This window comes from Helianthus annuus, chromosome 11 (assembly GCF_002127325.2).
Source record: "Helianthus annuus cultivar XRQ/B chromosome 11, HanXRQr2.0-SUNRISE, whole genome shotgun sequence".
Classification (NCBI taxonomy): domain Eukaryota; kingdom Viridiplantae; phylum Streptophyta; class Magnoliopsida; order Asterales; family Asteraceae; genus Helianthus; species Helianthus annuus.
This window is the reverse complement of record NC_035443.2, coordinates 140,053,714-140,077,879: the sequence shown is the minus strand read 5'-3', so window position 1 is coordinate 140,077,879 and position 24,166 is coordinate 140,053,714. Positions and strand designations below refer to the sequence as shown.

General features: G+C 37.7%; 2 protein-coding genes and 1 long non-coding RNA gene across 4 annotated transcripts; all 3 read right to left on the bottom strand.

The window, feature by feature from the left end:
• Positions 1-12,193: 12,193 nt before the first annotated feature.
• LOC110890572 (uncharacterized protein C594.04c) lies at positions 12,194-14,380 on the bottom strand. 2 transcript variants are annotated; one of them, XM_022138184.2, is made up of 3 exons: positions 14,147-14,380; positions 13,924-14,051; positions 12,194-12,926 (listed from the first exon to the last, which is right to left on the bottom strand). In XM_022138184.2, the coding sequence occupies exons 1-3, from the start codon at positions 14,246-14,248 to the stop codon at positions 12,308-12,310; spliced, it is 849 nt and encodes a 282-aa protein (XP_021993876.1). In that variant the 5' UTR covers positions 14,249-14,380; the 3' UTR covers positions 12,194-12,307. The 2 variants fall into 2 exon arrangements, with proteins under 2 accessions (XP_021993876.1, XP_021993877.1); XM_022138185.2 differs by having other exon boundaries at positions 14,155-14,380.
• A 6,719-nt stretch (positions 14,381-21,099) lies between these two features.
• LOC110892164 lies at positions 21,100-22,365 on the bottom strand. Its single transcript, XR_002565883.2, has 4 exons — positions 22,134-22,365; positions 21,927-22,055; positions 21,630-21,665; positions 21,100-21,261 (listed from the first exon to the last, which is right to left on the bottom strand). It is a non-coding gene; the product is annotated as an uncharacterized LOC110892164 (long non-coding RNA).
• A 227-nt stretch (positions 22,366-22,592) lies between these two features.
• On the bottom strand, positions 22,593-23,193 carry LOC110888467. The gene is made up of 4 exons (XM_022135993.2): positions 23,134-23,193; positions 23,001-23,039; positions 22,863-22,910; positions 22,593-22,792 (listed from the first exon to the last, which is right to left on the bottom strand). The coding sequence occupies exons 1-4, from the start codon at positions 23,191-23,193 to the stop codon at positions 22,619-22,621; spliced, it is 321 nt and encodes a 106-aa protein (XP_021991685.1). The 3' UTR covers positions 22,593-22,618.
• Positions 23,194-24,166: the final 973 nt, after the last annotated feature.

Genomic DNA, 24,166 nt, shown 5'->3' with positions numbered 1-24,166 from the left:
TTTTAAGCCCTTTTTACACTTTTAGCCAAGTTTTAAATTTATAAAACACGATATTTACTAACACTAAACACACATATGGGCAAGTGCACCCATCGTGGACGTAGTATAGTGTTGGTAAGATACCGAGGTCGTCCAAGGACACAAGAGCTTTTAATACCGGTTTATCCTCAACGTCTAATCAAATCAAAAAGTTAGAAAAATGTTTTAAACTAAGAAAAATAAAAACTAACTAAATGCTGAAAATAAAAATAAAATAAAAACAGATAGACAAGATGAATCACTTGGATCCGACACGTGTATTAGTATAACCTTTGATTATTTTCGCACTTTTGCACTTGTTTAAGAGATTATCTTAGTTATTGTAGTAGGCCCCTCTTTTGAAGGTGACGTTACCCTCAACCCAGTAGTTTGAGTCAGCAAGGATACAATCCTAAAGGGTCGGATTATTGAAAGATAATGAATTAAGTTATTAATGCAAATTGTGGTAGGCCCCGCTTCTGGCGGTGACGTTACCCTCGGCTAAGTAGTCTGAGTCAGCAGGGATACAGTCCTAAATAACCGGGTTATAGTATTAATAGTAGTTAACTTATGAGGGGGTCAAAGAGTTTGGATCCCCGCCATCCAATACCTATGGGCATTGAAGGAGATCCTACTAAATTTGACCCAGGTCCCAAGCAGGACCTCTAAACGCTGAACAAGGGCAAGACCCTTACCAAACCGTTCCCTTAACCCCCGACCAGGTAGCCAACATACCTCCATATAGACCGTGGAGATATGAATGGTGAAAATCTTTTATTTTATATAGACAGTAAAATAACGCCAAGACACCACGGACAAACGATAAGGAAAGATCACCTTCAACATAAGTAACTAGTTATTAAAGTCATTAATACAAAACCAAATAAAAAGTGCAAAAGATTAAAAATAAAAAGTATTATACTAAACACTTGTCTTCACCAAGTGATGTAAGAGACTTAGGCAAACATGGCCTTGATTGTCAAGAACTCTTACGATCAATCTTGGATCCCGAGACGACTCACACACTCTATGATGGACAATGGATGATGGTGGTGGATGATGGTATTATGGTGGTGGTGGGTGGTGGATGAAGTGTGAGAGAGGTGGTGTGCCAAGGGATGAGAGAGAATGAAGCCAAGCTCCTCTATTTATAGGCTGAACAGAAGGCTGGACACGGCCCCGTGTCCGCTGGACACGGCCCCGTGCCCGCCTGACACTCTCTCTCCTCATTAATTGTAATTGCGAATTACAATTAATGCGCCTGCTGTACTTTCACCACGCCCCCGTGCTCGCTGGACACGGCCCCGTGGTGGGCAATGGAAGCTTCTACTGGTTTGTCTTTTCTGCTGCTTCCTGGGCACGCCCCCGTGTTCGCTGGACACGGGGCGTGTTCAGACTCTGTTTCTTCCTTTTTGCTTTGGGAGGTGCCGTTGAGGGTCCGGGCAGTCTACTTTTGTTCCTTTTCTTGTATTTATGGTAGAATTAGTGGTCTTTTTGCTTCTTTTGTGATTTTGAGCTCATTTCATCCTGAAAATACAAAAGGAAGACAAAAACACTCTTTTTCCAACATTAGTACTAAAAAAGGGTTAGTTTTATGCCTTAATTGATGTGTTTTATATGTTGCATTTTACACACATCAACGCGCTCAGCAGACGGAGTTACATGCTCAGTATTCGCAATACCCAAGCTCAGCATAATCTCGAAACCCTCATCCGCGAAGCCCAACATGCTTGTTTTAACGAGCGCACCTTGAAGAAAGAGAAGATCTATCACGATGGAGCTCAGCTTGTAAGCAAAACAAATGGGATTTTCTATTATCTGGACCGAATATGGATTCCTAAGCGGACCGATTTGCGAAAGATTATAATGACCGAAGCCCACAAGTCCCGATACTCTATTCATCCCGGTGCCGATAAGATGTACCAGGACCTTCGCTACAAGTACTGGTGGCCGGGCATGAAACGGGATATCGCTCTCTATGTTGGAAGTTGCCTGACTTGTGCAAGAGTTAAGGCTGAACATCAACGACCCTCTGGCTTACTCGAACAACCTCCAATCCCCATATGGAAGTGGGAGAGTATAGCTATGGATTTCATAACCAAATTTCCGCCCACGCCATCAGGTCACGACAGCATTTGGGTTATAGTTGATCGTCTGACCAAAGCAGCCCACTTTTTGCCAATACGGGAAGACTACAAGGTAGAACGACTAGCCCGAATCTACACCGACGAGATCATTTGTAGTCATGGTACGCCTCGTGACATTATCTCAGACCGTGACGCTCGGTTTACTTCGCGATTGTGGGAAACGTTTCAAGCGGCTCTCGGTACGTCGCTTAACTTGAGTACCGCATTCCATCCTCAAACCGACGGACAGACTGAAAGAACGATCCGTACTCTTATAGACATGCTCCGCGCGTGTGTCATAGACTTCGGTGGTAGTTGGAACAAACACCTGTCACTAGTCGAATTCTCGTACAACAACAGTTATCATGCCAGCATTCAAATGGCACCATTCGAGGACTTATATGGAAGAAGATGTCGATCGCCCATTGTATGGCACGAGATCGGTCACTCACAATTAACCGGTCCCGAGCTTCTACAAGAAACGGCTGACAAAATCCTTAAAATTCGGGACAATTTGGTCAAAGCTCGAGATAGACAGAAAAGTTACGCCGATAGAAGACGCAAGCTGTCCGATCGAGCAGGCCCCTAGCCGATCGAACAGCCCAGCCGATCGGACAAGCTGTCCGATCAAGCAGGCTGTCCGATCGGGATGCCTGGCCGATCGGCCAGCCCTTTCCTCTTTGGGAAGCCTATAAATAGGCCTATCATTATCATTCTTTCCACTTTTGGAAACTCTCTGACCGGCCAGCTCGTGCTCCCCTTCTTTTCTCAGATTTCTTCCGATTTCAGTAAGTTTTCATCCTAAATCTTGTACTTTCTTAGTCAATCATGCTCCTACACCTTTCTATCTTTCAAAACTTGAATTCTAACCGTGAAATCATTAAGATCTAAGTATTCAAGGATGATGTCATCATGGTGTTCTTCAAGAACTCCATGTTTTGGCCTCATTCCACCAAGAATCACTTGGATCTAACCGATTTCCACATAAACAAACTAAGATCTATCACAGATCTAAACAGTTGCATGATGTGAAGGATTGAAAGATGATTTTCAACTTTCTTTCAACTCTTTTACACTCAATGCCTTCAAACCGGTAGAAATGGAGCTTGAGCCAACTCACTAATCCTTCTAATGATTGTGTGGTTCAAGATTCGGATTCTATCCACGAGGTTCACCGATTTCGGGTTAAACGTTAAACCACCGTTCCGAATCGTTCACCGGCCGGACTTGGGTGATTCCTGTCCGAGTAGGAGGAACAAGTAAGAACGAAGGTTCCATTGTTCAACTCATTGTCAAAATACCTTGAAATAACGTCAAACAATCAGAGCAGCCAAGTGTTAGACGAACAGGCCGACCAGGTCAGGATGCTGACCGATCGAACAAGTTGTTCGAACGAACAACCCAACTGATCGGACATGTCAGCCGATCGTCCAGGCCAGCCGATCGGCTAGCAAGTGGCCCCACACTTTGACGATTTCATGAAGTATAGTAGTGAACGAGGTGATGTTCGATTGAACGAGCTATTTGATAACATTACTCATCGGATCATGAGATACTATGCTTCAACCCTTAATCGATTTTACAACTCGTTCGTAGTATGGAGTGCCACTCGATCGAACATGCTGTTCGATCAGGTGACACCCAGCTGAGGACCTACTACCAAAGTGTCTAACCAATCGGTTAAGCCGGCCGATCAAACGACCCGTTCGATCGATCGACCTGAAAGGTAAGAACACTTCAATGTTCTCAAATACTACAACGAAAATTTCAAAAGGTCAAACCATCATACACAAACACATCCTAATCAAAGGAAGAAACAATCCACTCGAACAGTCCAGCCGATCGAGCCTACCAGCCGATCGAACAGACTGTCCAAACGGACTTTCAAACCGAACGAACGACCCGATCGATCGAACCTGCAGTTCAATCGACCAGGCTGTTCGACCCATTTACATTGTTTCCATTTTACGCATTGCTCACCGTTATGCTATCGAACTACTCAGGCTAACCCTACTCTCAAGCGCTCCCTTCAATCCATCAATCAATCGTTGTGAGTATACTCGAACCCTTTTTGCTTTAGCACTTTTGGGTGTTACATACGTTACTTATCTAAATCACAATCGAACACACTACACAATTACTTTATACGCTAACCGTTCTGCTTGTATTACGTGACTAAATGAATGCTTGTTGTTATGTTTACACGTGGAATGTTGTCTACCTGCCTTAACGACGTAGTACTATAGTTTGGACTCAGCACCCGTTCACACGGGGGTTGTTAAGGACAATTACTTGCATGGATTACGGTGGTAATCATGTATTGCGAACTGTCTCGGACAGTCAACCCGCAGTCATTGGTATCGATAGATTCATGTCGATAATTAACATGCTTCGTTTTCCTCTGTGTACGTGCTGGTTATGCGTAAACTATTTCGAACTCTATATGCTATTATCAAACTTGTATGCTCACCTTTACATTATATGTATTGACTTTATTTTAACGTATGTGACAGGTAGGGGTGTTCAAAAGTATCCGTATCCGAAAATCCGATCCGAAATATCCGATATCCGAATCCGAAATATCCGAAAAATCGGATATCCGAAATTCGGATATCCGAATTTTTCGGATTCGGATTCGGATAGTGATTTTCAAAATTTTCGGATATTTCGGATATCCGAAATATCCGAAAAATTTAATTTTCATTTTTTTCGGATATCCGAATATCCGAAGTATCCGAAAATATCCGAAATATCCGAAAAATATCCGAAATATATCCGAAATATATCCGAAATATCCGAAAAATATCCGAAGTATCCGAAAAATATCCGAAATATCCGAAAAATATCCGAAAATTTACATTCGGATATCCGAAACTATCCAGAATATCCGTTTCCGAATATGAAAAAAATAACAAAAAAATAATCAAAAAAATAAAAATTAAATAAAAAGTTGGATTTTCGGATATCCGATTCATTATCCGAATCCGTATCCGAAATTTCGGATATCCGAATTTCGGATATCCGAAATTTCGGATACGGATTCGGATAGTGAAATCTAGTATCCGAAAATTTCGGATATCCAAAATTCGGATATCCGAATTTTCGGATATCCGGTTTTGAACACCCCTAGTGACAGGTGTTTAAGGTGTTTACTTGCTAGGGAAGCGAGGCTAGAATAAGGATCTAGAGCCCCCCAACAAATAGTTGTCTGTAGCTGTCAAGCTAGGGGTCTTTAGAAACAAACAAACAATATTTTATTTTATTTCAATCTGAGTTGTCGAAACAGAATTACTTAACAACCTTTGAGTCTAGAATTTGAAAATAACAACATTCATAACTTTGGTATAAAATTTTGAAATAGTATGTGAATACTAGAGTTGTATTATCTAACTAGGTTTTTTTCCCGCGCTATGCGACGAGAGTTTGATCATTTTTCTCCCGTGCTACGCGTCATGACTAGAGGGGGCAATCTTGACCCAAAGCCTTCCAAGTGGGTCAATTTGGGTTGCTTTTAAAATTATATGGGTTGGTTTGGGTAAGATATTTTAACTAAATGGATCACAATGGGTCACTTGAAATTCCATCTTATTATTTTTCGGGTCAAAGCGGGTCGACAACATTAAAGAAATGGGTCGATGTGGGTTAGTGTCTTAAAGAAACGGGGCAGGTCTCGGATCGGAATGGGTTTCGAGCCGGCACAAGTATCCACACGAGACGGGTTACGACACGAAACGGGTTTTGGATTGGAACGGGTTCAGTTCAAATTGAGTTTCGGGCCGAGACGGGTTTTGGATTGGAACGGGTTCAGTTCAAATTGAGTTTCGGGCCGAGACGGGTTTTGGCACGACGCAGGTTTTGGATCGGAACGGGGTCGGTTCGGGTCGGGTCGGGGTTCGGGCCGACACGGGTTTCTCCACGGGACGGGTTTCGGATCGCAACGGGTTTTGGGCCGACACGAGTTTCCGCACGAGACGAGTTTCGGGTCGGGACGAGTTTCGTACCGTTTCGACCCGTACCGTTTCGACACGCACCGTTTCGACACGCACCGTTTCGACCCGTACCATTTCGACCAGTACCGTTTCGACCCGTACTGTTTCAACAGGAACCGTTTCAACGCGAACCGTTCCGACCCGCACCGTTTCGAATCGAACCGTTAAATTATTCATTCAATATGGAAACAAAAACAACACCTAATGTCAGTTAAACAATCATATGTGCAGCAGGATACGGAACTGGCCACCAGTTAGGAAAAGTTGGTGATGAAATTTGAATCTGTAAGCTAATTTAATTAAATTATGTTTAGTAATAATTCTAGTGCTAGCCTGGTTGGTTGTATAGTATATATGGCTAGGTGACTTCCAGAACATTTAACATTTGACCAAATTTTAGAAATTGCAAACGCAATGGAATTGTCCCTTGATGTACAATTACTTAAAAAAACATTTTTTAACTAACCTGACCCGAAACCCCTTTTGACCCGAACCAAAACGACCTTTTTTTTAATTGACCCGTTTCGACCCATGACCCGACCCGACTTGACCCAACCCGTTTGCCAGGTCTAGTCGTGACGTTGGTCGTTATTAGCTTTATTCATCATAAACCATAAAAACGAATATAAATACTAGTTCCGATGATACCAATGAAAAAACATAAAAAATCACTAAGAAACAAAAACCATAAAAGAAAAATGGCAAAAAAAAAAAAAACTCACTATTCACCTTTCATGAATTGTTATTATATAAATAAATAAATAAATACTAGATCAAAGAAATGGAAGCATAAAAATCAACTAACAATCACTTGGTGTATAAAAAGAGTCAGGTATGGGCTTGACTTCTTTTAGTCGAGAGTATCTTTCTAATAATATATAACGTTAGAGGAACACATTCTTAGATGGATTCTTGTTTCAAATGTTCACATTCCTCTATTTAGGTGATGGTAGTAAGTCTAATTCACTAGATGTTTTTTAGTAAAGAGTTAAGTTCGGTTTCGCCTTTGAGGTTTGTCATATTATCTTGTTGAGCTCAAATTCCAAAAATCTTAACATATCATGTCCCAACGCTTCAATTTTTTTTACCGTTTTCGTCCATATCCTAACGCAATTTAATTTCTTCGTTAAATGTTGATCATATGTTGCTCATGTGAGGGCATTGCATTTTCTTCAATTCCTATATGTCTCACATAAATAACCTTAAATATCTACACTTACCTTTTCAAACCCTAGCTCTCACCAGTTCTCTCTTTTCGTTCTCTCTCTTTGCTATGAGGTTGGAGCCGTCAATCCCACGAACATGGTGATACGCTATCAAACTTCAATTCACTCTTCATGGACTATGATGACGGGGTAGCCCGAGACCAAATAAAATGACCAAGTATGTAAACGCCTAAAAGGTTAAAAGGTTCAATGGTTGAAAAAGCTGAGGAGATGGAGTAAAGTAACACGGGAACAGTGAACAAATCACATCCTCAAACAGTCTCCCCTACCACAGCCGTAAAAGCAATGCAGGTCCAGAGAGTACATGCTATTACCCAGGGGTCAAAAGGCTTCAACCCTCGAAAGGGTAAGCCCCTCACTGCAAGCTGGTTCACTAGTCAAACGAATACTTCTTTGGGAGATGTCCTCTCCTATATAAGTGACACTTCACCTATCAAAGGGACATCCCAGATCAGATTTACTTTCTCAAACTCTGGTCCTTCACATCGTACACTTAGTTCACGCAAGTGTCTCTCACTCACATTCACATTACACTTATTCTTTTTGTTCCTCAATCCTTTTCTGAACAATACTTCAGAATTGGATCTTCAAACAAGAAATATAAACTAGTGAATCTCCTTCCACGTCTTGCAAACGTGAGGAGACCCCACGACCTGCGTTAGGCAAGGTTAAACCTTTTAACCCTTCTGCCTAACCGCCCTTGCTACTATCTTTGGTCTAATATTTGTTGTCTCAACAAACTACATTAGATCCTGGTCGTAGGTTGCATTTCTATGCAAGAACAATAGGCGTCTAATTTTGAGGGTTGACTCCAGTTCTATTTTTTGCTAATCAAAATTTAAACTTAAACACAAATCAAATCGTGGGTTTGTTAGTTGGGCTGATCCTCAACTTTGTGCAAGGGTAAATGAAATCATTCACAGATTGCTTAGATCGATCAACAACAATGAAGCAAGGTGTAGGAGCATGGCAAGTCAAATCAAGAGACTTTAAACTTGTCCTAGGTTTAAGTTAGGTATTCTTTGTCATCTACTTTATGACCAAACGAACTGTATTTTGTTAACAAATTGACCTAATTTTGGCTAATATGTTGTGAAGGTAAATATGGATATCATGTACCGAAGTATTTGGTAATGGAATCAACATATTTTGATATTGGCTACTTTGTTAATGTAATTCTACCACAAGCATAAGATTTGTTTAAAAGACACTTGATAGGATATTACAATTTACATGAGGTTAGCTATTTCACTAATGTATCAAATGATATAATATTAGCATGATGTTGGCTATTTTAGTAATGTAAAAATTGACATGTACATCACATAATATCATAATAAAGGCATAAGCAAATAGGGGTGTTCAAAAACTCGCGGCTTGTTTGAAACTCGCGGCTCGCTTGAAAAAAGTTTGAAAAAAACTCGGCTCGAAATTGGCTCGGTTGTAAACGAGCCAGCTGGCTCGATTTGTAAACGAGCCGAGCTCGAGTTTGGCTTGGCTTCGCTCGTGAGACGGCTTGATAAGGTTTACATCCTTTATATTTTTGTCCCACATCGCTCAGAAAACAAAAATTAAGGGAGTATCTCCCCTATAAAAGAAGGTAAAGACACTATAAAAAAAGGTAAAGACACTGTGCAAAGTGAGCTAACTATTTATACTTGCATATTTAACCATTTGCTTAAATTAAATTGCAATTATGGTCCTTAAGCTATGAAGAGATTCATTTTTAGGGCTTTTTAAAAATTATAAATTTTGCAGTTCTTTGTTAGTTCAAGCTAGATCGAGCTCAGCCGAGCTAGCTCGAATTGAGTTCGAGCCGAGCTCGAGCTGGGTTGAGTTTAGCTTGTTTACAACCCTATAAGCAAAAGACAATAACAAGTTTTACATGACATATACTAATAACATAACCTTATAACCATAAAACACGTTTCAAATATGGTTCAAAAGAGAATAAGTAACCTCATGCCACAGTGACATTGTTCCGAAAACTACTACATGTTACCGTAACACTAAACATAGTTCAAAAGACCAAAACCTGGACCAAAAGACCATGACGTCAAACTACACATCTTGGGTTAGTTATAGAGCTCATTGAGAAACATCTCATGAGGATCCCTCACCTTGCAAGACCTTTGATTGTATCATTTTCCATTGCATAACATTGTAGTAACGATCCCTCACCCTTGCAATACCTCAGAAACCCATGCTTCAAGAATGCTAACTTGTTGACCATGCTAGGCCATGTTCCATATGACTGCTACAGCTACTACATGCTTACAAGGCATGCCAAACAACTCCCATTTCCTACAAGAAAAAGTTTTTTCTCCATATCAACTACAACTTATTCCAACCATGGACCACTTACCTAGTGTTTCCCCAAACTTGTCATAATAACAGTGTAATTTGTAGCCTCATGTTTAATTGAACTGAATGTTTTTGTTAGGGAAACAATATGTTTAGTGCTAATTATAACAAGTTAAGAAACACAAATGAACCCTGGTTTTGATATGATTGAAATTAGGAACTCGTGTTATCAAGTTGTTGTTAGTTAATGTGCATCTACCACATACATGTCCCTAAACACTTAATATATACATCTAGAATGGTGGTGTAGTGCTAGAAGTTCTATTGGAATTAAATTAGTCATGTTTTAGGTTATTATCAAGATTAACAATTGAAGAATCGGAATACGTTAATCAAGTATTGAAGATTAGGATGCGCGTGTGTATATATATATATATAGGGTTAGGTTCAAATGTGAACCTCCTCCCTAATTGTGAACTAAATGAACTAATCTTAACCACTCATCTTGTTTGATCTTTTCTTTATTATTTATTTAAGGGATATTGGCCTCTAATAATCTCTACTAGATGTCATTGGCCATTGGCAGTCTCACATTTTTTTATTTCCTCTGCCAGTCCCACCTTTCAAACATTTTTCCTCCACCGGTCCTCAGTTAAAAAAACTTAACAGAGTTAATTTTTTTTCCGAATTACAAACTGACGTTTTTGGGCTTTTGATCAGAACGAGGATACGAGTCTATTGATGTAAAACTTACCTTGAAATTGTGCTCCAAATGGCGAAAACGGTGCTTCGATTCGGGTGTTTAAACTTCTAATTAGCAAAAATCAAGTCGTTTGGAGCACCGTTTCGAGGTAAGTTTTACATCAATAGACTCGTATCCTCATTCTAATCAAAAGCCCTAAAACGTCAGTTTGTAATTCAGAAAATAAAACTTAACTCCGTTAAGTTTTTTTAACAGAGGACCGGTGGAGGAAAAATAGTTGAAATGTGGGACCATCAGTGGGAATAAAAAAAAGGTGGGACTGGCAATAGCCAATAAGGATTATTGAAGGCCAATATCTCTTTATTTAATTAAAACGGCAATTAAGTAAACTTGTCAATATACTATTCAAGTATCCCCCCCCCCCAATCTTTTTATGATTTGTGGAAAGAAAGAAAAAAGGTCATCTCCTCTTCATCAACAAATACAAATCATCACTTTTTAATTCTTTTTGTATACATCTAGTTGTTGTTCGGTGAGCATTTGGTTTTTATACACATGTGTGTAGTTGTTGTTAAGTGACTGTTTGTTTTTTATACACATGTGTATAATTGTTGTTCGTTGAGCATTTTAGTTTTTATACACATGTGTATAGTTGTATATACTTATAGTTGCTGTTAAGTGACTCTTTGTGTTTAATACACATGTGTATAGTTGTTAAGTGACTGTTTGTTTTTTTACACACATGTGTATAATTGTGATGTTGTATACACACAACAACTAAGAGACATTGTTATTATACATATATTTTTCGTGTTGTTGTTCGGTGAGCAATTGGTTTTTATACACATATATATAGTTGTATATACTTGTAGTTGTTAAGTGATTGTTTTCTATACACATGTATATAATTGTAACGTTGCATGATATTATAAAGTTCATAGTCTCAAAGCTTAATGTTCCAAATATTAAAGATTCCAAACCAAAACACATCTATTAAAAAAAGAACAATAAATGTTAGGGTTTTTTTTGGGTTCGTGTTTCGGGTAGGGTTGTTCATGCTTTTTGCCAGGAAAAAGTGACCCGATAACCGAACCATCTAAAGTTCGGGTTGGTCAGGTTTAGGTTGATTATCATGGTACGATTAATCTGGTTGAAGCATGTCGAAAGGTTGGTTTGAGTATGGGTTGCTTAATCGGTTAATCCAACATGTATGTACGAAAATCAGATAACTACTTGATCATAACGCCAGCTAGCGGCTTAAAAACAACTAACCAAATGAAAACATTGTCATGGACCAGGGATATACATCTAAGGAATTCATCATCAAAAAACATCTAGTTGTTCTAGGAACATAGGAGCACTTTTGACTTTTTTTTGGTCAATCAGATAGTTTTAAAATTCAAATGTGACACCAGATTACATCTCAAATCAAACATGAAACATTTGTTAAAGGTAGTCCTCTATGTATACTATCATTATACGTGTTCGTTTACATCCATATCTAGCCTAATCTGTAGCAAGTTTGCATCCTACATTTCTTTCATTTGACCAAAACAGTCAAACCAACATTCTTCATCCAGTCTAGAGACCAGATTGCTTCATCCAGTTCTTATAAAGTCAAACAAAAAGATCATTACTCGTGGCACAATCGGGTTGATCAAGCTAATCTCTTTCTCCAATCTTTTATTAAAAATAAATAATAACAATTAATGCGTCAAGTATTATTTTCTTTAAAACTAATTCATAAACAAAATCAACGCAGTAACAGTAAATGTGTCGAAATTACCATCTTCTAGCGCATTAACGCTAGTCCTTCGCTGAACAGGAAAACAAAACCAAACTCATAATTTATATCTAGAAAACAGATAGATACAGAATAATATATATATAATTCAACAAACACTCATCTCGCTCAAAACAGTGTTGTTGACCAACTAAAAGTCAACAACCCTTTTCCTTAGCCTCCTGAATTACAGATGATTTGAACCATGGCACCCACACAGAGGTTCTCTTTTGGTACAACTTATATTGTTCAGCCCTATACTCTAACTTAACCATCTTTCTTTCAACAAGTATGGTCACATAAGCCAAACACAAGGTGTTAACCAATGGACCAACAAAGACCCAAGTGCACCCAAGGTTCCAACCGAATATAGCCAGACCCCACCACCATAACTGCTCACCAAAATAGTTAGGGTGCCTAGAGTAATACCACAACCCTGCATCAAGATTCGGGACCAACGGCTTTCCAAGTTGTTTTAGCTTCTCGTTTTGGCTCACAAAACTGTGAAGCTGCGTGTCTGCGATGTAGGCTATTGTAATGCCGGTCAGGCATACTGCGACTGCAGCTGTGTCTAATATGTTCCATGGGATGCTGATGGAGTGCACGATGTACATTGGCAGGCATACGCCGATTAAAAATACTTGTTGGATTAGGTAAACTGCGAAGAATGAGATCCACCACCAGTTTTTGCCGTACTGTTGTGCTAGATCGGTGAAGCGCCAGTCTTCTCTGGCGCCCCACTGCCACTTCTCGCGGCGGAAGTAGCTGTGGGTCAACCTGTGATAAGAGTATGTTTAGATAGAGTGAACTGGCTACAATTTGGTTATCATTCTCATTAAGAGCATCCATAATATGGAGATCGTAAAACGTCCAAAAACGTGTCTAGTTAGCTGTTACATAAAAAAGACTAAAGTACACGGATAGTCCCTGTGGTTTTCCAAAATTTTGGATTTGGTCCCTAGCTTTTTAAAAGTCATGAATCCCTGTGGTTTGCACTTTGTAACGCATTTAGTCCCCAACCAACAAATCTAAAGGTTTCCCAAGGTCTAAATTAGGGACTAAATGCGTTACAAAGTGCAAACCACAGGGACCATTCGTGTACCTTTGTCAAAAGTTGGGGGCTAAACACGTTACAAAGTGCAAACCACCAGGATCATCCATGTACTTTTGGGAAGCTAGGGACCAAATCTAAAATTTTGGAAAACCACAGGGGCTATTCGTGTACTTTACTCTAAAAAAAACTCCAATTCTTTAAAATTACCCGAAATCCACCAAAAAAAACATTTTCACATCATCACCACATTTTTTATATTAACTACTCATCACTCTATATGTATATAGTTTACATATAAAAAGTACAATGGGCCATCCCAATCCGTTTTTTCTAGTTCATGGCCAAGAACTACACTCAAAAAAACCGGTGCCAAAAACAAGCTCTACAATAGTAAAACCGGATAATGTGGTGTTTTTGGCGGCTAAAAAACGCCCAAAACCCACCCATTGTAGGTAGAGATGCAACCCAAAAACTGATTTGTCACCGATGGCAAGAGAAACCAGTTTGGACCCATTTGAACCCGTAGGGTTGGGACTAGTCAACAAACCAACACAACCCGAACCGTTTCGAACCCGAAACCGGTTTTGACTTTTTTGTTGACCAACCCAAACCGGTTTAGGGTTTAAACCCAGTTCAACTAACTTTCAAAACGTTAGTTACAACTCCAATATCCACCCTTCAAATATCATTTATTACAAAACACCCCCTTATAAGTTATACCTGACAGCCCAAACCCAAGTCAACGCAACCACAACTCTAGACCGCCAAAAGTCAAACATCGAGCCAGGATGCAACTGAAAATAATGCACCAGCAACACCGGGATCACTGTCCAGTAAACATCAATCATCTGCAAGAAAACAAAGACAGATTAAGGTTTCAATGTTTGATAGATCTGAAAGTTTGGAAGTGAATAAGTGAGTAGAAGTGTGAGAGTTTAGTGACCCAGTTGCTTGGATGAGGCTGATGAGCCAGAAGAGAACATTGATGTTGAAGAAGAAGAGGAGGTTGATTAAGAGGAGAGGGTGGTGGTGGCACCATGACCATATTGGGTGGTGGTTATGGTGGTGGTTGTTGAGAAAGGTGGTGTAGAAGAAGATTGATGGAAGAGGAGCAAGAAATGCAATGAATGCATTTTTGAAGTTTCTACCCATTTTCTTGGATCAAACTTCAAGTGAATTATTGGTCTAGTCTACCTATTTGTGTTCTTATATAGTACTACATTTTCAAGATTTGATTTGGTTTAGATTATTGAATTTATTTATTTTAATGTAATCATTATTTATATCAGGGATGAGTTTGGTATTGTATCGGTACCGTTAATGTTTGGTACGGTGCGCTATGGTATTTGAAGGTAAACCAATCTAAAATATTGGTAGCGTATCGAATTGAAAGTACCGATCTTGAAAAACACAAAAAGTGGGTATTGAATTGGTACCGAAAATGGTTTGGAACGGTACATTCAGTACAGGTATTTGTTCGCTTTTGGTATCCGCTACCGTTTGCTCACCCCTAATTTATATATCAGGGGTGTGTAAAAAGCTCATGACTCGCTTGAAAAAAAAAACACGATTAGAAAAAAAAAACAAAAAAAAAAAAAAAACACTCGGCTCGATTGGGCTTGAGCTGACTAAAAAAAAAATCGACTTTTAGCTTGATAAAATAAATGAGCCGAGCCAAACTGACTCATTTAAATTCAAGCTCGAGCCAAGCGTGGCTCAGCTTTGCTCAATTATAGCCCTGTTTATATTGGAAGTTATTTAGTTTACAATATTTGGTTTTCATTATCATCAGCTTAAATAAAGAATGCATGATAGTGTTTAGTTGTATACATGTGCGTATATTTGGTATACGGTTGAGTCGTGGATAAATGATGAAAGTATGGTCAGCTTAAGCAGAGTCTAGTCAACTTAAACAAACTTCGTTAGATCGAATAATTCTTACTAGATCAAAAAGTCTAACCAGCTCAATGAGCTTAAGGAAATTCTAGTTAGCGAAGCAAAAATCTAATCAGCATGTAATCAGTGTTTTAATTTACTCGGGGAATTACATCGAAACTCAAAACTTTCATTTGATAAATAATATACTAGGTCAATAGTTAAATATGTTATAAGACCATGGGGTATGGTGGGGCTTGGGTTGGGCTTCGGTTGGGGCATTTGTTGACACGTGGAATGGGAGTCCCCCCACCACTCAAACCCACGCCCATGGTGTATGATGGGGCTTGGGTTGGGGGCATGAGTTTGGTTTGGCCATTGACAGTCTGCCATGTCACTTACTAGCCATCCTCACGCCCGGCTTCAAACCCACGCCAATGGGGCCACGCCCCAACCCAAGCCCCCGGGGTGGTGGCTTGGGCGTTTTCAGCCAACCCACGCCCCAACCCAAGCCCCATACCCCATGGCCTAACTCAAGGCCGGCTCTGGGCCCGGCAAACCCGTGCCGACGCCCAAGGCCCAAAATTTCAAAGGGTCCGAAAAGTATTTATAAGCTTGTATATATATATTAAATTATATATTTAGTAAATTCATCCGTTTGTTATGGAAAAAAAAATATTGGTGGTGTAGTGGCAAAAACCACCTCAAAATAATGTAAAGGTCTCAAGTTCGAGTCTTTGCTTCATCACTAAGTTTTTATTTTTGTAATTCATTTACCCTTAACCATACTTTTGGACCCAATTCTTTTGGTCGCCCGAGGCCAAAAATTTTTCAAGAGTTTTCAGGGACGGCTCTGTTATAACTATTTATCTATGCTAATCTAGCAAGCAAAAATACATTGAAAGGTAAATATACGGCTTAGCAAAGGTAACATCCTATTTTTTTGTGTATTATCTTGAAAATGGTTTAATTTATGCCCCTTTTGTGATAAGCTGACAGGAGTTAGATTTAGTTATATTGAAAGTAAGACAAGAATGTTATAATATGTCGAAAACGTGAAAAAGGAATAAACTATGGATTTTGGTGTCATGTATCCAGATTAATGATACTTAAGGGACTTAAGTTGTCATATTAGTGAACTAAGATACATGGACTTTAGTGTTTTCTTCTTAAGGTATGTTTCAAGGATAAACAAAGGAACAAAAATATTTGTTTAGATTTATGTTTCTTAGTATGGGTTTATCATAGTTTTCTTGTAATTTCTATAAATTGTAAGATTACATATTTGGTAATGCAATTCATTCTTTCATATGCTCAATACTATAAACCCTAATCAAAACTAAATACATGTTTAAAATTTACGAATGAAAAAGCGGTTGAATTTTGTTAAAGTTGATGTGTTGGCTTCCTAGGGATCTTCGAAAGTGTCCATGCTTGAATTATTTACACAATGCCCACGCCTTTGTTTGTTTGTTAGCTAATGATGTTTAGATTGTAGAGTGGTGTGCGTGATAGAAGCAATCATTATAGATTCTATTTGAGTTGATTGTGTTAAAAAAAATTAGATATATAGATTTTTCACTTAGACCATCCGTAGTGGGGCGTGATTTTTAAAAAAAAAAATAAAAAAAAAACGCCCCAAAACGCCCCTCTCCCCACTACACCCGGTGTTACCGGGCGTTATTTTCGCAAAAAATTGAAGTTGGCGTTTTAATTAAAACGCTTAAGATGCACATGGTGGGGGTTGACTAGCCAATGGGAGGCTTCCAAGTAGTTTCTTTTTTTTTTAACATGCACAGGGACCGAAATATCACATGACCATTTTTTTTTCCTAATTGGAAGGGACGTTATTGGAATAATGCCCCACTACGCCACTTTTGAAATAATGTCCCATGCTGACTGGGATGACACGTGTCGGATAATGCCCCATGGTGGGGGCATTATTTTTCTAAACCACTACGAGTGGTCTTAGAAGAGTAGGAGCTTTTAATTTTTTTATTTAAGAATATAAATAATCAGAAAATTGTATTTAAGAGTAGGAAATTATCACGTTAACGTGGAGCTAACCTATTTTATAGAGACACATATCTATTAGAAGGAATATCCTAGGTTTCAAACCTTGACAAGGGAAGTAGTTTAGAATATTTTGTGTAAAATATAGTAAGAGTAATATTTGTCGTTCAAAAAGTTAAGAAATTATCACAAGGTAATAACCATGAAAAATTACTTGATCAATCACTTTAGATGAACACACAACAAGGCCAAACTATTAAAGTATAGTCAACAAGTGTTTGGTTTGACTTGAACGGATTTAGGTCAGTTTCGAATCAAATATCTAAACCAGTCGGGTTTATAACATGACAAATTGATAGGTTGATATGTTTGTTTTTCACATATTTCTTAAAGTATTATGTGTCATAACTTAAGTAGTTATTTTAGATCAAATGTTCAAAGAAATATTAGAAGAAAATTTATGTCAAGTTCTTTAGTTTAAACATGAATCTTTTTAAAGTAATTGCGGTTTTTTTTCTTTACATTATATCTATTTTTTGAAACGGCGAATCTTTTTTAATTCATGTCGTGTGTAAGATTTGAACCCAAGACCTCCCTTAGTGTTTAAAGACTTTGTCTTTAGCAATAGATCACCACCCTATTGATTATTTACATTATATCTTATATTCCGGTCTTATGATAATATGTGAGTGTAAAGTTGATATATTACGTGGTTTCTAGGAGATTGTGATTAAAAAATAGTATGATACTTAAGTATAAAATGATCATACATGTATAGTATATTAGTATACAATTGTATAAAATATTAACTTATTTTATAAATATATATAAGTACAAAAAGTACATAATTTTCTCTTATTTATTTATTTCCAGTTGAGCCAATAGAGGGAGTGTCTTTACAAGTCACTTTCTCAAGTTTCGTCATCATTTTCATCCCAAAAAAGGCCCGAAATTAACGCATAGTATGTTCGATTTCTTTCGGCGGAAGTTACTTAACAAGCCCTCATGTTTAAATAAGTTACAGAAAACCCCTTGTACTTTATGAATGCGTGGAATGATCATTTAGCCTTCTAATTCATTGTAATAATTCTTCTTTTTTTGTCTTGTAATCGGATGGTTTTTATATTTTATTTCTAGGAATTTAATTTAAATCTTATTATTAAGTAAACCATATACCATTTAATACGGTTCTTTTTCGGTTATCTTCTCTGGTAACATCACCATTCTTCTTTGGTTGTAAGAGCATCTTTGATTGGAACGTTTTTTTATTGTTCATGAGGCACGTGAGTACGTGACACCGGGTTTTTTTATTGTTCATGCGGCACGTGAGAACCTGACACTAAAGTGGAAGAGAGAGGGAGAAGATAGTTGAAGGCACCCGTCCCCATTGATGTCCTTTTATTATATGTTCGAAGGCAGGAGGGAGATGAGAGGAAGAGGGGGTGTGCTTTGTTGCGCTTTCGGTTGTGAGAGAGGAATACATCATGCATGTGTGACGCGTATGTGTTTTTTAGGCTTCCCATCAGAATAACTCTTTAACACTCTTAACACACTTTTCAGTTTTCACATATCGACTATGTTGAAACACCCCATGCTATGAAAAATAATTCACCTCACCCCCTTTCTCCACTCACTTCCCTTACCAAAATGGGTATACCATACATATACACACCAAAAACATATCCGGCATCAAATTGCACTTAAATATAGACAAAGTCACACCGAATGTGATTTCAAACATGTAAAATAGTAATTCAAACGAAACAAAACCAACAATAGAAACCCTAACCTAAGTCCCAAAGTTTTGTTTCAAAGCTCAAAAGTGAATCATTGTTCTCCATCTCATTTTCATACATCAGTTATGTTCGAAAAACCTATTGAATTAATCAAATACAATAAGTTGATGTTATTAGATGTGCTTAGAGGTTGTTGGTGTTATGGTTGTTCATAGGGTAGGGTGTTGATGGTATTAAAAATAATAGGTGTGATAATGCATTATTCAACTTAACATTATAAAAGTTACAAAACCCTTAGATGTTGACGACAAGGGTTGAATCAGTGACCTCTTATTTAGAAGTGACTAACCAGTTGGGCTAGTTTACTTTTACAAGGAGGTGACATCAAACTATTGAATATGTTATATTCACACAATCACGTTGTCACAATTGTTAGTAAGACATCACCACATGTAGTGGTAACAGTTAGTGAGTGTCACGCCACTACTACAGTGGGGCTCTCACTAACTAATCATGGATTGTGTAAAAGTAATGGTTAGTGAGTGAAAAGTAAGTATGATCTGTAATTATTTGGTTGGCTAAAAAGAAGAACTCAAACAACAAAGCTTCACGATGTTACTACACCAAATCCCTTAGGTGATGCCGGCTAAATAGAAGAACTCAAACAACAAAGCTTCACGTATGTTACTAAACCAAATCCCTTAGGTGGTGTCGGTCGGTAACGCTCACAGTGCATTATTTGGAGGCGCCAATCGATGAAGTGGTGGCAAGAGGATAATGCAATAATGCTCACTACTCAGGGGTTGTTTGTTTCACCTCTTAATGGACTTTTAATGGTTCAGACCTTTTACTGGTTCAGCACTTAATAGCTAGGACTTTTTGTTTCGCGAGAAAATGTCTAAATGATTAAGACATCTAATTTGAATTAGTCAAACATTTGCTTGTGTCCATTCAGACCGACTAAAAATATTCAGGGTTGTATGGTAGCCTCTTAATGATTATCTCTTAATGATCTCTAAGTCAGCATGAGACAAGCAAGGGTGTCCAAAACCGTATATCCGAAATTCGGATATCCGAAATTTTCGGATACCATTTCACTATCTGAATCCGTATCCGAAATTTCGGATATCCGAATATCCAATTTTTTATTTATTTATTTTTATTATTTTTTGATTTTCGGAACCAGATATTTCGGATATCCAAATTTAAGTTTTCAGATACTTCGGATATTCGGATATCCGAAAAAAATAAATATTTAAATTTTTGGATATTTCGTATATTCGAAATATCCGAAAATTTTTAAAATCACCATTTGAATCCGAAAAATCGGATATCCGACATTTCGGATATTTCGGATCTGGATCAGATTTTCGGATACGGATAGTTTTGAACACCCCTAGAGGCAAGGATGTTTAGTTCACAAAAATAACACATGTTAATGGTTCAGTTCCCCTCTTAATGATTAAGTGATAAGATGATGTTGAAGATTAAGAGACATATTTACCTTTGCCCTAATAAACTTCCACTCTAAACTTCAGCCACCACCACCCATAACAAACACCGTCAACTACCAACACCACCACCCACCACCCACCATTCCGACCACCCGCCACCGCCAACAACCACCATCACCACCCGACAACCATCAGATACATTTCATTCAACACAAAATAGTTCATAGTGGTAAAACACTCATTTTGCAAGTCATTCAGAGCTTTAGTCAAACAACACTTACTGGCTCACCACTTGCCGGTTCAGACTCTTACCCAGTCAGACCTCTTACTTAGACTAGAGGGTATGGAGAGCCTCATCCCCAAGGGGATGGGCCACCACGTCGGCGCCACGTAGGAGTGGCTTGGAGGGGATGGACCTAGGGGGTGGGGATGAACCCCTTTATATATATATGTATGTACTAGCCTAAGATCCCGCGAGCTTCGCGGGTGGTTTAACACAAACATATAATATATACTGGCAATGAGATGAACTTTGTAATGAAAGAACTTTTCAATATAAACGTATAAAAATATGATTTTTCTCACTTAGGTAAATATGTTTTGATTCATTTTTTATAGGTATTGAGATGTTATTGTACAAATGATTTTATAGCAATTTTTAGAACCCGGATATATATTTGACAACAACGCATGATAACCCGCATTCTTATTTACCAGACCCATTTCAACCAACTTACTCACAACAACTTTCGCCAATCGAAATTCTCATGGGTTCTGCAAGAGCCCAAAAGTAAACCCTAAACTTTCGAATAATTACCTTTTCCCCAAATCTTTCAACAAAATCGTAAGCTTCTGACACACTACCATCTCTCCCTAACATATCTAAAACGCAACAGTAATGCTCAAGTGACGGAACGATGTTATACTATGCCTCGATTGATTCAAATAACTTTAGACCGTCATCCACCAGCCAGGAATAACTGCAGGCCAAATAACTAATTAGTATTATAAGATCCCAGTTTATGCCCCAAAATGGTTCACAAGAGAATCCATGTGCATAGAATACTCCAAATATCCATGTCATTTATTAATTGATTCAAATATAACCAATCTTCAATTAAATAAATATATCAAATTTTGATAAATACTAACCTGGGCCATAAAAAATGAAAGTACCTGAGCTCCAAGCAGCTCCATGAGTTGCACATTTAAAGCATCGTTTGTAAAAAGGGAATTGACATCAAATTTCATATTTACTTAAAAAACTATTTTTACCTTTCCAAAAATATTTGCTCGCTAGAATAACAAAGCCCATTATATAACTATCATACTCAATGGGTACGATTACCTTGATGTAGTAAGCGAGACTCGGACATATGATGACCTGCATAGACATAAATATAAAAGTTGGGTTAAATATGCATAAACCTACCTATAGATCGTTAGGCAGTTGGCACAAAGTGTCTCAACCCGAACCATAACTTTACATGTTATGATCCGTTAACCGAACAACCTGCCAATTTTGTCCCTTATACTTCCTTGACATTTTTTTTATTTCATTTTTTTCTTGACTATTTATAAATGTATAAAGACAATGTGGATTCTTCAATAGATACGTAAATGAATAGTATGGTAATATAAATACCTCAACACAAACAGACTTTTTAGTTTCGGGGGCAGCGTGTCAAGAAAAAGGACAGCCTCTTCAGGCACCCTACATAACTCTACGAAGAATTTCTCCCAGGTACATCATCGAAATCATTTTTCCATACATCTGCCAATATTATGTGTTAGTAACAATATATATACATCCATATGGTGTGTCAACAAATGTATATGCAGAAACAATCACCTGATGACCTCGGTTTAAACTTTCAGTAACTCTAGAGCAACCACGACCTCCACCGTGCCCTACACTGCCATCGCCGCCACCACCACATGATCCTCTAAAGTTATTGGACATTTCTACTCTCCCCCATTCTTATTTGGTTTAGTCATTAATATATGAGAACTCCTAAACTAATAAATCTAACCCAGGTTAATAGACGGGAACTTTAAATTAAGTAAAATATGAATACTAAAGGTAATTATAACAGTACCATCAAGTTCGTGGATGGCATCCTGAGCATCTCGCTTGTCATTACAATCAACAAAAGCATAGCCATGAAGTCGTCTTGCAACCCACACACTGCACACCAAATAGACCAAACGTTCTAAGAGATTACTTACAGGTAAAAACGAACAAAAATTAAACAATATTACAGTAGTCGTAAAATATAATATAATATTTAAATAACTGTAAAAAACATAATTGTCAGCATCATAATCGTCAGTGTCTTATTTATTAAGCGATTCTTGAGTTTTTTCTTCCTCTAGTTTCTTTGACTCTTGGTCAACTGATGCTTCTTCCTTAACCGTCTCATTTACTCCGTTACTCATAACTGATTTTGGAGATTTGTTCTCCACTGTAGGGTCTACCTCTTCTTTAGGACACGTCTCGGATTTTACCACCTAATTCACAATTATTTTAGAACTTATTAATAAATGTTATAAAAATTATTTAAAATACCAAATAACATACTTGGTCCACATGATCTGATGTTGCTGTTGTAAGCTTGCTCTCATCAGCCTATAACAAAATTATAATAATATATAAGAATTCATAAAATGGAAGTAAACAAAAAAAAATAAAAATACAAAAAATAGCTAGATAGCATGCCTGCTGAACCTCATCTACGGACCCCTTTTCCAATTTGCACTATTGCGCCACGTATAAGTATTAAATTACAATGACATGAAGAAAATGAATACGAAAATATCTCAGTCCCATGCTCGTCGCGTATCAGGTTTACTTGTCGGGCTCGAGTAATTTTGTTATCCCTAGAATTCATAGTCAAGGCAAAGAGCGCCATAATACCATTTATTATCATGAGAAGCCATGCTAAAGGTTGCATTCACTTTGACATACAAAAATAGAGCACATATACATTACGGATATCGATGGGGTTTAACATGTTTGTAATTCATGTACTAATGGTTCAACTCTCATGAAAGGAATTCTAAAAAAATCTCTATCTTTTTTTTTTTTAATTTAAACTCTATTTAATTTCAAATTCTATTTAAATGTTATCAATTAGTAACATAAGGCATCCCTGATGACTTTAAAGTCAGACTAATATTATATCAAATATGAAAAGAATTCCATAACTCCAAAGAGTTATTAGGTTCTATTCCTGAGTCCTCACTTCCTAAGATAACATGATGAGTTAAGTAATTTTGTTCAGCAGTAACAACTTTCAATGCCTCCCCTAACTCTCTAGTTTTTACATTAACAGGGTCCAGGTGTTATGAAACGAATAAAATGAATTTAAATATAAAAGATACAACCATCCCTTCTACAAATAAGTATTCAATTTAAAAAAAAAAAACTCTCAAACATATGAATGATGTCATTTATATACAGGAACTTGTAGTTTTCCGAAACAACGACAAATGATAGCTCGATCACGAATAAGGGTATGCAAAAATAGTCCAAACAAACAAAATAGTAAAACCAAACAGAAAGTGGTAATATTCGGTTCTATCATCAGTCATTCTTTAAGATACCAATTTATGGCTTGGTTCTCAGTGCTAAAATATTCATAAAAGGTGGTTCTGCTTCAGTTTCCTAAGGCTTAGGATATGTATCAAATATAGATTGTTAAAATATCCTTTTTGAAAATAAAATAATAAAACAAAATAGAAATAAAACCTTGGTGTGTTGATCTCACTAATCTCTAATAGTAGCCCATATTTTGTGCAGAAGTGGATCTTCCTATCTTCATTACATGTTTGACCCATTTAAGCCCTTTAAGATATAAAAAATTATCTGACCCATTATAGATC

Excerpts from the sequence above, each read along its gene's own strand:
- LOC110890572 (XM_022138185.2), bottom strand. The coding sequence starts at position 14,355 with ATGGGTAGAAACTTCAAAAATGCATTCATTGCATTTCTTGCTCCTCTT. Across the intron at positions 14,052-14,154 it reads GGCTCATCAGCCTCATCCAA|ATGATTGATGTTTACTGGAC; the intron begins GCAACTGGGTCA and ends GTTTTCTTGCAG. Across the intron at positions 12,927-13,923 it reads ACTTGGGTTTGGGCTGTCAG|GTTGACCCACAGCTACTTCC; the intron begins GTATAACTTATA and ends CTCTTATCACAG.
- LOC110888467 (XM_022135993.2), bottom strand. The coding sequence starts at position 23,193 with ATGGCGCTCTTTGCCTTGACTATGAATTCTAGGGATAACAAAATTACT. Across the intron at positions 23,040-23,133 it reads AAATTACTCGAGCCCGACAA|TGCAAATTGGAAAAGGGGTC; the intron begins GTAAACCTGATA and ends GTGGCGCAATAG. Across the intron at positions 22,793-22,862 it reads CATCAGATCATGTGGACCAA|GTGGTAAAATCCGAGACGTG; the intron begins GTATGTTATTTG and ends ATTGTGAATTAG.